Genomic DNA, 13,224 nt, shown 5'->3' on the forward strand with positions numbered 1-13,224 from the left:
CTCTAGAGCAGTGCTGCTCTGAAACCGCTCCAACATTGCCACAAGATGCAGAGAGTGTTTGAAGAGATGCCTTTTACAGAATGGTGGAAACTGCTCTTTTTTTTCCCCCTAGGTGTTATTTGGCCATGAACTTGTTTCTCAGTGGTATAGCACAAACCTCCCAGGAGGGCTGGGAGCGGAAAGGAAGCTTGTTCTTCCACATGGAAGTGTCCCTCATCACCCAGACAGCCCTATTGTCCTGGGGATGGTGGAGGACTTGGTGAGGGGAACAGACTAATCACACAGGGCACAGAGGAATCAAAAGAGAGATTCAGCTAGAATCTAAGAAAGAAACAGGGAGGGCACTTCCTAATCACCTCATCTGGAAAGGGACATCAAATATTATTTGCATCTCAGTTTGGGCCCCATCTCTATACGGAAAGAGCCAAGAATTTGCTGTTTCTTGCAAGTTTTGTGGCAGGAACTTTAAAGTTGCAGATAGAAATGCAGCTTAGGAGACAGAATACAAACCAAACAATGTTTTTAGAGCGGCAGCTCAGTGCCAGAGGTATAGGCTGGATCTGGCTCTCATTGTTGCAAAAGCTGCTGGAGCGGAGGGTATCAGGCTGTCAGGACCTCTCCTAACAGCAAGTTTGGTCTAACACAGCTGCAGGGTGCTGCATCGCCTGCCTCTCCTTGTCATCTGGCCCCAGTGAGAGCAACAAAATCAGGAATCCTCACTACTGTCATTGCCACCATAAGATTTGGGACATCCTCTTTGGTACAGTTATACCTGCCTACTGCTACCTTGTTTGAGCTGAAGAAGCTCTCCAGGGTTTTAGCTAGGGACAGCAATGACTGCTCATGAAGAATGGGTTAATAGCTCCAGCGACCTTTCTGACACCATTCGTGAGTTCCTTTGACTTCAGCAGAAGCATTGGGGTCTTAATGACTTTAGTCTGTAGGGCTATTGAACAATTGTTTATCCAAGCTTATTATAGGCAATAAAACCTGAATTACTACATACCTGTCATCCCTGGGGGGCAAGTTCCATCCCTGCAGAGGGCCTCCTGTCTCCCAGCACGTTCCTGGCCAAATACACCTTTATGATATGAGGTGGCTTGAAAAATCAGACAGGCAAGGAAAGGTCTTCTAAATTAAGCAGTTTTGCCAAGGCGTTTTCATTTTCTACTCAGATGTGTTATCAAGCTGCATACTAGATAACTAGTTACGTTGCTGTTATACTTGCCTGTTTGTGAAATACAGAGGTAGAAATTACTACAGTAATAGTATACAATTTGTATAGTTATAGTTTAATAATTATAATTGTATACTATTAATATGTTAAATATACTAATAATTTTAATGCATTAAATATATTAACAATATAAATATCCTAACAACAAGCATATACTATTACTACTACAACACTATTATAATAGTATACAAATTGTATACTATTACTACTATGTGTTACTATACTGTAAAGATAGTGTCCTGTTTCCATCACATTCCCACATGAAGGGACGCAGGACATACCAGCAGTTGTCACAGCTCTGATGAGGTAAAGGTTAGTTTCTGCAGTGTCCCCAGTCAAGGAGGCCAGAGCATTTAAGCAAGACTATTTCTGATATTTCATCCTAGAGACAGCTATCTGAATATGAAGAAGTTCACCAGGAAGGCCTTGTACCTACGAGACTTCCCAGTGTGTTTAGCCCTGTGCAGTAGGTTGGGGATCTTTCCTCCGTGCTAGCCTCCAGTACCTGCAATTAGCCTAGTATCTACTCATAGCAGATCCAGGGGCAAAATAAAAAAATAAAATTAAAACCTGTTTTGAACCTCCCTCGTGAAGGAGGGCACAGGAGTGTCCGTGGAGAACAATTCTCAGGTCTTTAGCAAGAGCTGTGATCCTCCCTGATGGAGCCTCCCCAAAAAGCCCCATAGGTGCCTGCTGGAGCTGAGCCACCCCCTCCCCAGGAGCAGTTACGAGGCAGCGCAGGGAGGATTTAGGCATGGATCCTGTGCACTGGAATTCCCCTTGGCCCGATTTCCCTTCTGGGCTGTGTATTGAGAGAAACGAATTGCAAGGGAAATGCAGTAACGAGTGGGTGATGCTCTTTAGCTGGTGCTATGCACAAGGTCAGGTGTCAGCCTAAAAATGGTGGCTGCCAGCCTGCACAAGTACCTGATAAACCAGGTGGCCTGTGGGGACCTGCTGGGCCTCAGGACTCTGCCAGAGGTCACTAATTTATCAGACCTGTTGCCCTGTTTCAAAAACTTAACAGGTCACTTGGAATCAATAGGAGCAAGCAGTAAAAATGTCAAGTGGCCTCACTACTTGGAAAACGATTTCCTCTTTAGTTCCCCCAACTATATCCATCAGTAAACAATCCATCTCCAGCTCATTGCTCCTCAAATGCCTGAAAACAGCTATCATTATCTCCTCTTCCAAAACATAACATATTAAAGCAATGAATGCCTCTTCAGAGTCCTTGAACCCTGTTATCTTTCTCACAGCATTTATTTTATATGGAATTATCATTACCTGCTGCAGCTCTAGGGTTATCTATAATGTTTCTGGTCATATTATATTACCAAACTGTCATCCAGAGGAACTTCACACACTTTAATAATTGTGAGACTGGAGAGCACCTCAGAACCAAACTATCCAAGATCTTTCTGTTCAAGGAAGGACTGTCCAAGATCTCAGCTTGGTCTTAACCTTTCCTTTACATCTGACATTTCTAACAAATCAAACCGTATTTATATTCCCCCAAAAAAATCAGAGGCATTTTGGTTCCCCAGCTGAATATAAATACAAATTCTGAGGACCAGGTCTATCACACAAATATTCAGCTACCACATGGGAATACATTCCTCTGCAAATATGTGTTTGTCAGTCACCCCCCCCCCCAAAAAAAAAAAAAAAAAGGCTTTCAAGCCTTCACAGATTTCCACCCCTGCAGATGGAGGCTGTAACTGGTGAGCTGAGGCAACAACACCTTCCCATAAGCTCCCCTAGAACTTACAAGGCTCCAGATCATCCTAATTGCTTAGGAAAAGCCCTTGCTCAGATAGGGCAGCCCAAGACACAGTGCTGTGCTCGTAGACTAGCTTTGCTTGAAAGACTTGGTAATGCAGAAACTTTGTGCCCAGTAGCATCCCCGGCATCACCAAGACTAGGATCTGGTCTTCAACAGACATCAGGAGGTGGGGAAATCCTCACCCCATGGGAGTTGATGGAAAAACTTCATAGAGCTAGATTTCCTTCTCAGAAGGTCAATCAGGGAGTGGCTGCTGCTTGTTTTTCCCAGCAGCCTAGGAGCGATCCAACTTTTCTAAGTACAGGACTCCCATCCATGCAACAACACAGGACTGTGTGAGAGAAGCCATTGCCCAGCTGCAGAAGTAGCAGCTCCCGTGCACCCTGCGTCAGGGCCAGCTGGTGGGCCAGCGCTAAGAAGGAGGTGACAACCCAGCCCCACCTCCCGGCACATATGGTGGAAGAGTCAGCAGCAAAAAATGCCTATTGTTTCAGAAAGGAAGTGACCCTTTTCTCTTAAATGCTGGGAAATTGAAACCTCATCACTGGTGAGGAAAAAAAAAAATCCCCTCTTTGCAGCAAAAGGGAAATGCCACCTGAGCTGTGCTGCCAGCAGTGTTAGAGAACATAGCAGGCAACAGAGCTAGAGGGAGGCTGTAAAGGAAGGAAAATGAGGGAATGCAAGGACGGAGTGGGAGAGGCAGCCTTTCATTTCCAGGTCATGAGCGTGACTCCACTTGCTAGTCAGTGCTGCCTTGTAATTCTTCACAAGCTGGTACAGAGCGATTCTCTCTTAGCGTGTTACCTGGAGACCCCAGCACTATCACTGAGCCTGCCCTGCATGGGACAGGACTGAACCCTTGGCACAGCTGGAGACAGATGGGTTACTACACAGGCTGTGTAGGCCCTCTGTGCAGTGCCAAAAAAAAAAAAAAGCCCTTTATGGGGTTTTGGAGGTGTGTCTTACTCCTGTGCTCAGAGGTGAGCAGACTGGTGGGTCTGACTTTGGTCTTCCTTTGCAGGGCAGCTGTGCACAATTCCTGCTGCCCCAACAACTCAAGCCATTCGTGATGCTCTTTGTTCCTGCGGCACACTACAGCTGGGGAGTACCAGCCTTCCAGGCTTGGATCTAGAGAGAGTTGTGTGTCTTGTGGTAGGCAGGAGCAGAAGAGGCTCCCTGAGCTACGCAGGACTGCTCACCTCACTCCTCTGCCTGGGACTGCCAGCCTCAATAACCCTGCCAGCACAGCCTGCTGTAGAGGGGTTTGTTCTGTACGTGAACCTTGCAGTAGCTCTAGGGACAAGCAGAGGGCTTTGATGGCTCCAGTGCTGCCATCGCTTGTAACACAAGTGCAAGAGAGAGAGAGAAACAAAGCATGGCTCCATCTGTGTCAGTACACAAGTCAGGGTGAACATTTTGAGAAGACAGATGGACACAGATCAGAAGGGAGGAAAGCAGCACCATATGGTTTGCAGCGTGGTATGATCAGAAGCATTTGCACAATGCCAGCTCCTCCAGAAGCTTTGTACTGCCACTAGCAACAGTCACCCCACTAACACCCTGGCCTCTTCCATCACCAGTCCTTCCACTAGCCCAATAATGCTACGATATGACACTTGAGTCAGTACATCAGAGGCAAAGGCAAAAAAGAAAAGACTAGACTTTGACTTCAAATATTTTGGAGTATGGGGATTTAAACACAGGCTGTTGTTTACTAGAAGGTTTGGAGCTTTCGCAGGAGTTGGGTCTGGGCAGGACTGGGAATGCCTAGGAGTTTTGTCTAGACAGTTGTCTGTGTGTTTTTCTTACACGTAGCTTACTTGGGATAAAGAAATTTCTTGAAAGCATTTTCATGCTTAGAAACCCATCCTCCTTCCTCAGGTCAGAGATCTCTGTATTAATGTACTAGGCTGTGCCCTGGCAGCTGCTGGTTATTGTGAAACAGGAAAAATGCACTTGGACTTAAACCTCCAAGGAAAGGAAAGCGCTGGGACTTAAACCCCCAAGGAAAGGAAAGCGGATGTGAGAGTAATCACCTCTGAAGGATTTAAGCCTCTCTGCCAGGCTTTGCTAACTGCCAACAGAGAAGTATCCTAGAAAGCAGTTTGGAAGTGAAGCAAAGCAAAGTTCTAGAGATTTAGCTGGGATACATCAGTTCCCTTCACTCCCGACCAGTTACCTCCAGATATTAGCTGCTGCACTGTTACTGCCTCCCTGTTAGGGGGAAGCAGCCTTATCCTCCAGCTCTGCAAGTGCAGGAAGCCCAGCAACTTGCCCAAGGTTATACATCATCAATCACTGTCATTTATAGATGTATTACAACCCAGAGAATCCTGTTTATCTCTAGGGCAATTAAAGAGCCATATAACCCCACGAGAGGGCTACTAAGCAAGTAGCACAAGTTAACCCAAGACAACACTTGGTCTGGGCATGCATTGCCAGAGATGCTGCAGGAAACTGTATTGATTCCTAAACATGCACACACAGCTCCATCCCCCCCAGCACTGCCTCACCAGCATCCCAGCCAGCTGTCTGAATGCTGGATCTTATAGTACCTTACCCCCACCCCAGCAGGGGTGTGGAAAACCAGCCCAACGAAGAGAAGCAAAACAAAACTAAACGTCTTGGCTGGTTTCCCAGGGAGCAGCAGTGTCAAACCTGGCTGGCCTCCAGCACAAGTAAATACATCTTACCAGCTTTAATGCCACCCTTCAGCTCTCTGAAGTGCTTCACACCTTCTTTCAGAAGCCGCTGTACAGCCCTGTAATGCTACCCCCACAGCATGCTCCATCTAGCGCCAAGCAGGAGGCCACCTGCCCAGCTTTGCTCTGGCCCCTTGGGTGTTGTTGGACAAAACACTTGCAGACTAAAATCTCACCTCACAGTAACTATCACAACGTTGTTAGGACCCCACCTAAAGAGCTAATTTATAGCAGCTGATGGTCAGGCCAACTTTTTTTTTTGTAAGCTGCACAGGTGAACTTTAATTGCACCATTCTAGGGTTTGTTGGCACCACGTTTCAAAGAGCTGAGCATTGTTGTTTGCATTGTTGTTTGCCTCTTTCAAGATCTGTAGCAGAAACAGTCTGCATCATGGAAGGCCCATGGTTTAGAGGCCATAACCCAGTTAATGAAGAGGAATAAGAGACTATTACTTATGTGAGGTGAAGCAAGAACTCCAGTTTCAGGTTGCTGCCTTTATCACAGTTGATATCTCTGCAGTAGCATGGATGACCTTGCTGATCATGGGAAAGTATCATTGAATGAATGAGGATCAGGTGCCTGAACGTGTTGCAAAATCCTGCTGTCTTTTGCATCCATTCTAAACTTGTGATGGAAGATGATAACATTTTGCATCATCACAAGGGGCTGGGAGGATAAATCAGAAATAAATCAAGCACTGTGGTTACAGGGCCTGTCAGTGACAAGATCAACGGTTTGCAGCCTACAACAGATAAACAATAAATTGTTTTGAAACCATTTGATATTGCTTGTGGTCACGGGATGGGGACAACTTTCTCAGCTCTGGAGCTGGTGGAATTGAGGGGACCTTCTCATGAGGGTCAGGGGGTTAATCTCTTTTTTATTTTTTTCTATCTCCACCAAACTTTGCAGTTCACATTGCAGCTTCAGTATTCATAAGAGATATGAATTAAAGCATCTGACATCTCCTTCTGTAAGCAGCAAGACCTCATGTTATTACACTGCTTCCTGATTTCAGACAAAGAAATATTTGTGTAGGCCAGGGTAAAACCGGTTAAGCAAGAAAAAAAGGGGCAGGTTGAAAGACAGTGAGAGAATCTCCAATCAAACGAGAGCATGGGATGATTAATAAGTGAAGGCAATCAGATCCTGTGGGAATAGACTACCACTGCGTTCAGTCATTCCTGGTAGGAATGACAGCTGCATGATTTGCTCTTAAAAAGAAAATGCTGCACAACTGTTTTCCTTCTGACTCTTGGTGGTTTTGTTGTGCCATCAGGGGTGGTGATGCCATCCAAAGATCCTGCTAGCCTTTTATTTTTCAAGCAGGTACAGCGTTTTGCCTCCAGCTGCCAAGAGGAGCTGGCAGCTGAGCTGTGAGATGCTTTTCACTCCCGATCAGTAACGACTCAGCTCCACCACCTCCCTCCAGGACCTTGCACCAAGGCCCCTCTTACTGTCAGTGTTTTGCTGTGCATGAATCTGTGAAGCAGGCTCCCTCTTCCTTGTCCTCAGTTCAAGGTCCACCATGCTCACCCCAAGAGGAAGTGCCCTGTTTCACAGACAGCTCCCGATGATGCTTTCCTGTAGCTTTTCCATGGGCAATGTCTTTCTCTTGTCACCCATCCCAGCAATGCACTGGTGTTGCATTGCTGACAGTCCGGCACTGACTCAAATGTGGCTCTTTGCAGTGGAGAAATGCCTGTGAATGCTGTCAAAGGAGGTGCGTGTAGGTCTGTACTGGATAAACAAGATCTTTTATAAGGGGCTAAAAGCACTACACGCTCATAGAAAGCCCCAAAGAATTCCCATCAGATAGGATTCTTTATCACTCTCAGCCTTTTTGAAAATCCAGTGTGAAATATTAAATCTGTGCCTGCCGATGAGCAGTGAAGGGCATGTTTCAGTGGTGTTCCAAGAAATTCTTAAGATCAAATAGAAGGCATATTTAAGTAAAGTAGAAAATGACTCATATAATAGCGAGCTTGGACTTGATGAGTAAAATTCTCTCGTCTGCTGACATTGCGGAAAGCAAGCTGGAGGAGGGAAGGCTGAATGGGTTGTTTCAGAAACAGGATTTTTTCTGGGTTCCTGTGAAGGAGGGCTGCACAGAGCAGAGCTCCCTTCCAGCTGGGCTCCAGACTTCTCTACCTGCGCAGGGACAGTTACGCTGCCAGGAGTGAGTTTCTGAAGCAGCTGCAGGTTTGATGCTAGGCAAAAAGGAAGGAAAGTAGGAGAGGGGATTGAAAGGAAATGAAGTAGGAAGTAAGATATCCTGAAGTGTGTGTGCATTGTAGCCCTCCGAGGTACCCTGGGTCAGATGGTAATAAGGGCTCAGAATTCTGCTCTGTGAAATGCTAGATCCAGAAAAACAGTGAGGAAACCTGGGCCAGATATTCAGCTCATGTAGGTCAGCCTTTCATCCAGAAGCTGTTCAACACTTCATCCACATCACTGCATGAAATATCTGTGATGTGGAAATGCGTCATCTTTGCCCACGTGCAAAAACTCATGAACAAAGCTGCTCCCATACCCTTTCTCTTTACAAGGAAGGTAAGAGTTCATTTAAAGAAATGACTTCATAGATAAAGCCATGCAGGGACTGAAAAAGATCTACAATGCCTCATTTACTTTTCCTATCAGTACTTGCTTTTCATCACCTGTATGTGTGCAGAGCACTACTGACCAAACAGTTTGCAAATTACTTGTTGCAGCCCGAAATTCACTCAAATCTCCAGAAATACACATTTAGTTTTGCACTTTTTTTTTCCTGCTTCTGCTTCAGAATACAATTAATCAGAAGAAGTAGTTTAGCCTTAAATTAATATCTTATCTTGTGCTTCTTTGTGTCTGCATGCAGGTAATGACTAAAATTCATGTGACTCCCTATACTGTTTCCTACCTACCTACTAAATCAGCACTCTGCATTTATGGCCCCCCTGAAGGACACAGTGTCTGTGAAACAAAACACTTCTGTTACAGCAAAGTCTACAAGAAAGTCTCATATAGCTTAAGAAAAACAAACCAGGGCTGCCCCCTTCTACTGCATTACTATATAGACAGCTTTCCATCTCACATCCCTCAGGCAACGCAGTATAGATTAGACTGAGCTTTGCAGCCCCTTGTGACTTTCTACTTGTTTTCCTTTATGCAGGTAAGAAGAGCCCACCTGCTGAGGACAAAGTAGTGCTAACACACATGAAGATACTGAGCAACGAAGGAATTCAGAACCCAGCACTAACACCAGAGGCTCCCACTGATGCAGCCTGCACCGAAGAGCCCCATCTCCCCGGTGCCAGCCTCCCCCAGGACTGCCAGGGAAGCCCCAATGTTGCGGCCCCGCCAGCAGACCCAGACTGTGCAGATGCCCCGGCAGGCACAGACTATGTAGCCACACTGCCTGACCTCAGCACCTTCGAGTCCAAGTGCCAATTTCACAGATTATCCAAATTTGAATCTGAGGACTCAGGGGTGGAATTGCCAAGCGGGGCTAATTCTCCATCAACGCCAACAGGTTCAGAGAAGAGCTTTGTGCTTCACAACAGAGACTCATTTTGCGACTCGGGCGTGCTTAGCACCTCTTCTTCTCCAGAAATTGACCATCTGATAATGAGAACATGTAAAGAACGTGCCAGAAAAGTCAGCCACCAAGGTCCAGAGAGTGAAAAGCAAGCAGAGTACTACAGCCAGGAGTCTGATGCTGTGCAGGTTCCTACAGCTCCCCTTGACAACTTCAGTGTCTCTCAGGAAGGAGAAGATCCTGATGAACATTTTGACCAGAGCGAAAGGCAATCTCTGGAAAAGGAACCTGCACCAGAGATGGACCTACCCAGGGAAAGCACTCTTCCCACCCCAGATCCTGTAGAAGAGCCAAAGACAATTGCTGACAATTACCCAGAGACCTTTGGCAGCATGCAAGACCTTCAGATCCCTGGGCATCCGCTGAAGAAGTACCCCACAAGTGACAGTCTGGATGAATACATGGATGAATGCTGTAGGCTGAGTGAGGTAAGGAAGGCACCTAAACTGCATCTTGTAGCTAGGCCTGTCCAAATACCTCAGTCAAGGTTCTGTTGTCTGCCTCAGGTCAGGACACGTCTGAGTTAGAAAATCTCCCCTGAAACTGTTGTGAGCAGCAAATCATGGCAGTTGATGTTTAAGGTTTCTTTTCATAGCAGTGAAATTCTGAAGTGATTCCCGTGTAGTCTGTAGGTAAGGATGACTAACAGTTTGTGAGGTTCCAGTGTTTCAGAAAGCTTTAGATTAAAGCACGTGCTTGCGTTTGTGCATACAGTGAAAACTGTAAGGTAAGCCACACCACCTCTGATACATGGGGTGGGAGCAGAACACGGTTTCAAGGTCAGGTTATTCCTGTTCCTGGGAAAAGCTGAATGGTCGCTGGGGCTCTGAAGTTTGGAAATAACTCGTCTAAAGGGTAGTTCATTTCTGTCCAGGCCTGAAGCTGGCTCAAGAGCCAGCTCTTGAATATTGAGTCGACAGGGAATTAATGTATAAATTCAAATCTTTGCTGGGGTAGAGCTGGAGCTCACGCTTTACTTTGCTAGAACAGCTGTGATGGAAACTCCTGTGTTCAGAGACTGACCTAACTGCAAAGACGTAATATCTTCAGCAGCTTGTCCTACTCCAAACTTGCTCTTTCCCCATTAACCGGGTACACTGTGCAACACACAGGAGAATAAAATGCCCTCTGTGCCCCCTCTCCCACACTGAATGCTGGCAAGCACTCAGACCAGAGCCGTACCCGGAGCCCCACACGGACGCGCTGACAGATCGCAGGCCTGCTGCTGCAGGGGCTTCCAGAAGCCGATGACAGAAAGATCTCATTGGGGGGTTAATGCCTGTCTGAGAGCCAGACCAAAGTCCCCATGGGCAGAGGGAAAGGAGAGGGCAGGCTAGGTACAGAGGGACACACCAAACAGTGCATAATGGCGATTTTTCAGACAGATACAGCACGCTGCTTTTCTCTCTGCTGCTCATTTTCCTTCTGCATCAGAGCAGCAGGGCCTGCCACTCGCGTTTTCTTTTTCACTTTGAGAGGGAAGAAAGAAGCCGGAAAGATGTGATGTATTGAAGTCTTGGGTCCTATGTTTAAGCATCCTAGCTGCCTCCTATTTTAGAAGGCTTTAGGTACTTGGATGCCTTAAAAAAATCCATTCTGCCAACATTTCCCGTGTTTTGAGGAACTGTGGTTTCTGACGGCTCAACCTGAAAGATGACATGGGGAGCAGTTACCAGAAAGTGCCACCCCAAGACCCCCGAGAGGCAGGATGTGCCAGAGGCACTGCGGAGGGAGCCGCTCCTTGTCTCAGATCAGGCCTGGGGATGCAGCCTGCAGGATCAGAATTTGGGGCTGCGTTACCATGGCATGCCCAGCCATTGCTTCCCATCCAGGGTAACAGTGATGGACTGGAAGGCAGAGAGAGCCAAGTGAGAGGTGCTGCTGTGCACATAATGAATGCATTTCACCACAATCTCTCTGCCCAGGCCCTGAACCATCAGGCAATGGCCGTCCCCTCCAGCAGGCTAAACCCTCCCAAGCAGTGAGGAAGGTCAGAGATGGCTCTGTAGGCCAGGCCTGTCTCCATTAACATTGCATGTCTGGGTGGCACAAGCATGCACAGTCATACTGAGCACCCTCCTCTTCCCCAGAGCTCTCACTTTTGGGAGGGAGGTGGGGGGAGAGACTTTGCATGGTTCCCAGACAGCAACCTGGCCTTCTGACAGAGGGTTCAGAAAGAACCGGAGCAGGAGACTTTGAACACAAGGAGACTTTTTATGAAGTTACCCAAATTCTCTGTTGCTCTCTGGAGGGTTTGCAACTAACTTGATCTCATCCGACAGCTCTGGCTGTCCATGAAATTCCTTTAAATCCCTTGCGAAATAGAGCCTCAGTTTCCCAAAGCAGAGCATTTAAATAAACAATAGAATAAATTAGAAAGAGGCTGAAGAGGAAATGAAGACTTGGTGGCTTATCTCCCCTCCTTTTTAATATCCTCACTGGCTGAGCGCTAAAGCTCTGTGCCCCAGAGCACTTTTCTGTGTTTGTTTTCCAAGCTGTATAAATACAGCTGTGACCTGGACACCAGGGAAGCTTGCCCCTCTTCACAGAGCCCCTCCAAGCTGCTGTACCTCAGGAGAAGCACTCTGCTAACTGCTAGGATGACAGACAATGAATGCCCAGGCTGGCTAGGGCAACAGCTGCCCAGGACTGCTGCTGTGGTTTGTGCCTCAGAGCACAGGGACAGCAACAACAGAGCTTTGTGCCCTCTCTAAACCTGCGCAAGGTTGTCCTGTCCTTGCTGTCATGCAATTGTTCTGTCCATCCTGCAACAGAGGCAGGGCAGGGTGAGACCCAGATGGCCATCTGTCTATACAGCTTATGGATGCATCTTGGTTTGCTCCAGCTGAGGCTCTGCTCCAGGCTGACACCGTGTTTTTCACATGTTCCTATCACCTGTCAATGCAATGACAACGGCACTGAGCTTACCGGCATGCTGCCACCCAGCAAGGAGGCAGTGCTGGATGAGGATAGCCCCTGACATCCTCCAGCCTCCCTTGCTGCTGAGGCTGCTTCTGAGAGAAGGGGACAGAAAATGCTGAAAAGGAGAGGCTGGAAAAGACCAAACATTTTGGTGGTTTAGATTCGTTTGGTGAATGGCTTTGGCTTAAAATATACATCACACCATTTCAGTCTGGCACTTCTTAAACAAATCTTTCTGATCTTTTATTTTGAACTGTCATTATTTTGAAATGTGTCTACATTTAAAAAGATGAAAGAGAGTGGAAGCTGTTAAACAACAAATGAAAGAGCTTTGAAGCCTAAATAAAAGCATTTCCTTTTAAGCCAAATGAAATGTTTTGGGTCAGTTTGAAGACGCATAGCTTTTGATGCTTTTGCTTTGCAAACACTTCCTCGCGCTTCATGAAGTTTACATTTAAAGTCAGCCCAGACCCCTAGAAGAAGAGACAGGGTGAGAGCACTGTCGTCATTAAATGAAAAAAAAAAAAAAAAAAAAGCTATTAATCACATAGCATTAATTATCCTTGTCCAAAGAAGTCAAAATACTTCTCTGGAGAGCGGCATGGTTCAGGGGAAGGATACAGCAAGCTGTGACGCTCTGCCCTGTGCGTGCCATACGGAGGAAACCAGAAGCTATCAGCCAGCATGACCACTCCTGGACATTAGGGTGGAGCAGTTAGAAATATACAGCACGATCCCTCTCTTTCCTGTTATTCACAAGCCTCGTGGTGCTGTCAGCTCCCACTGACAAATGTTTCCCGCTCAGCCTATGGCGTCACCGATCAGTCACCCCGAGCCCACGATGTGCAATGTGATTACATTCCTCGGCTGTTGGTACATTCACTGCACTGCATCCTTGCTGGCCATGCCAACGTGGCGGGGGAGAACAGGCAGGGATTTCTGGGAGTATGAAGCACTGAGGGAAAGCAACAAACACCACAGGAAATGCAGAAACCT

The 13,224-nt window shown here is 46.8% G+C and overlaps 2 protein-coding genes across 7 annotated transcripts in view; one reads left to right on the forward strand and one right to left on the reverse strand.

Moving 5' to 3' along the window:
- Window positions 1-13,224, reverse strand: part of LOC310902831 (uncharacterized protein) — a 42,384-nt gene that overhangs the window by 16,780 nt on the left and 12,380 nt on the right. Inside the window, exons 6-7 of one of the 2 annotated variants that reach the window (XM_083844960.1) lie at window positions 12,235-12,357; window positions 1,007-1,228 (exon numbers count right to left, since the gene is read on the reverse strand). In XM_083844960.1, the coding sequence (XP_083701086.1) occupies window positions 1,007-1,013 (7 nt within the window). In that variant the 5' untranslated portion in view covers window positions 1,014-1,228; window positions 12,235-12,357. Of the gene's footprint in view, window positions 1-1,006; window positions 8,875-12,234; window positions 12,358-13,224 lie in introns of those variants that run through there. The other variant, XR_014587028.1, reaches the window with a different exon arrangement.
- LOC310902827 (uncharacterized protein) overlaps window positions 1-13,224 on the forward strand; it is a 32,154-nt gene that overhangs the window by 1,888 nt on the left and 17,042 nt on the right. For all 5 annotated transcript variants that reach the window (XM_083844953.1, XM_083844949.1, XM_083844950.1 and 2 more), the window contains exon 2: window positions 8,881-9,734. In XM_083844953.1, the coding sequence (XP_083701079.1) occupies window positions 8,881-9,734 (854 nt within the window). The remainder of the gene's footprint in view (window positions 1-8,880; window positions 9,735-13,224) is intronic.

The sequence above is a fragment of the Anser anser genome (genome assembly GCF_964211835.1).
Source record: "Anser anser genome assembly, chromosome: 7".
Classification (NCBI taxonomy): Eukaryota; Metazoa; Chordata; class Aves; order Anseriformes; family Anatidae; genus Anser; species Anser anser.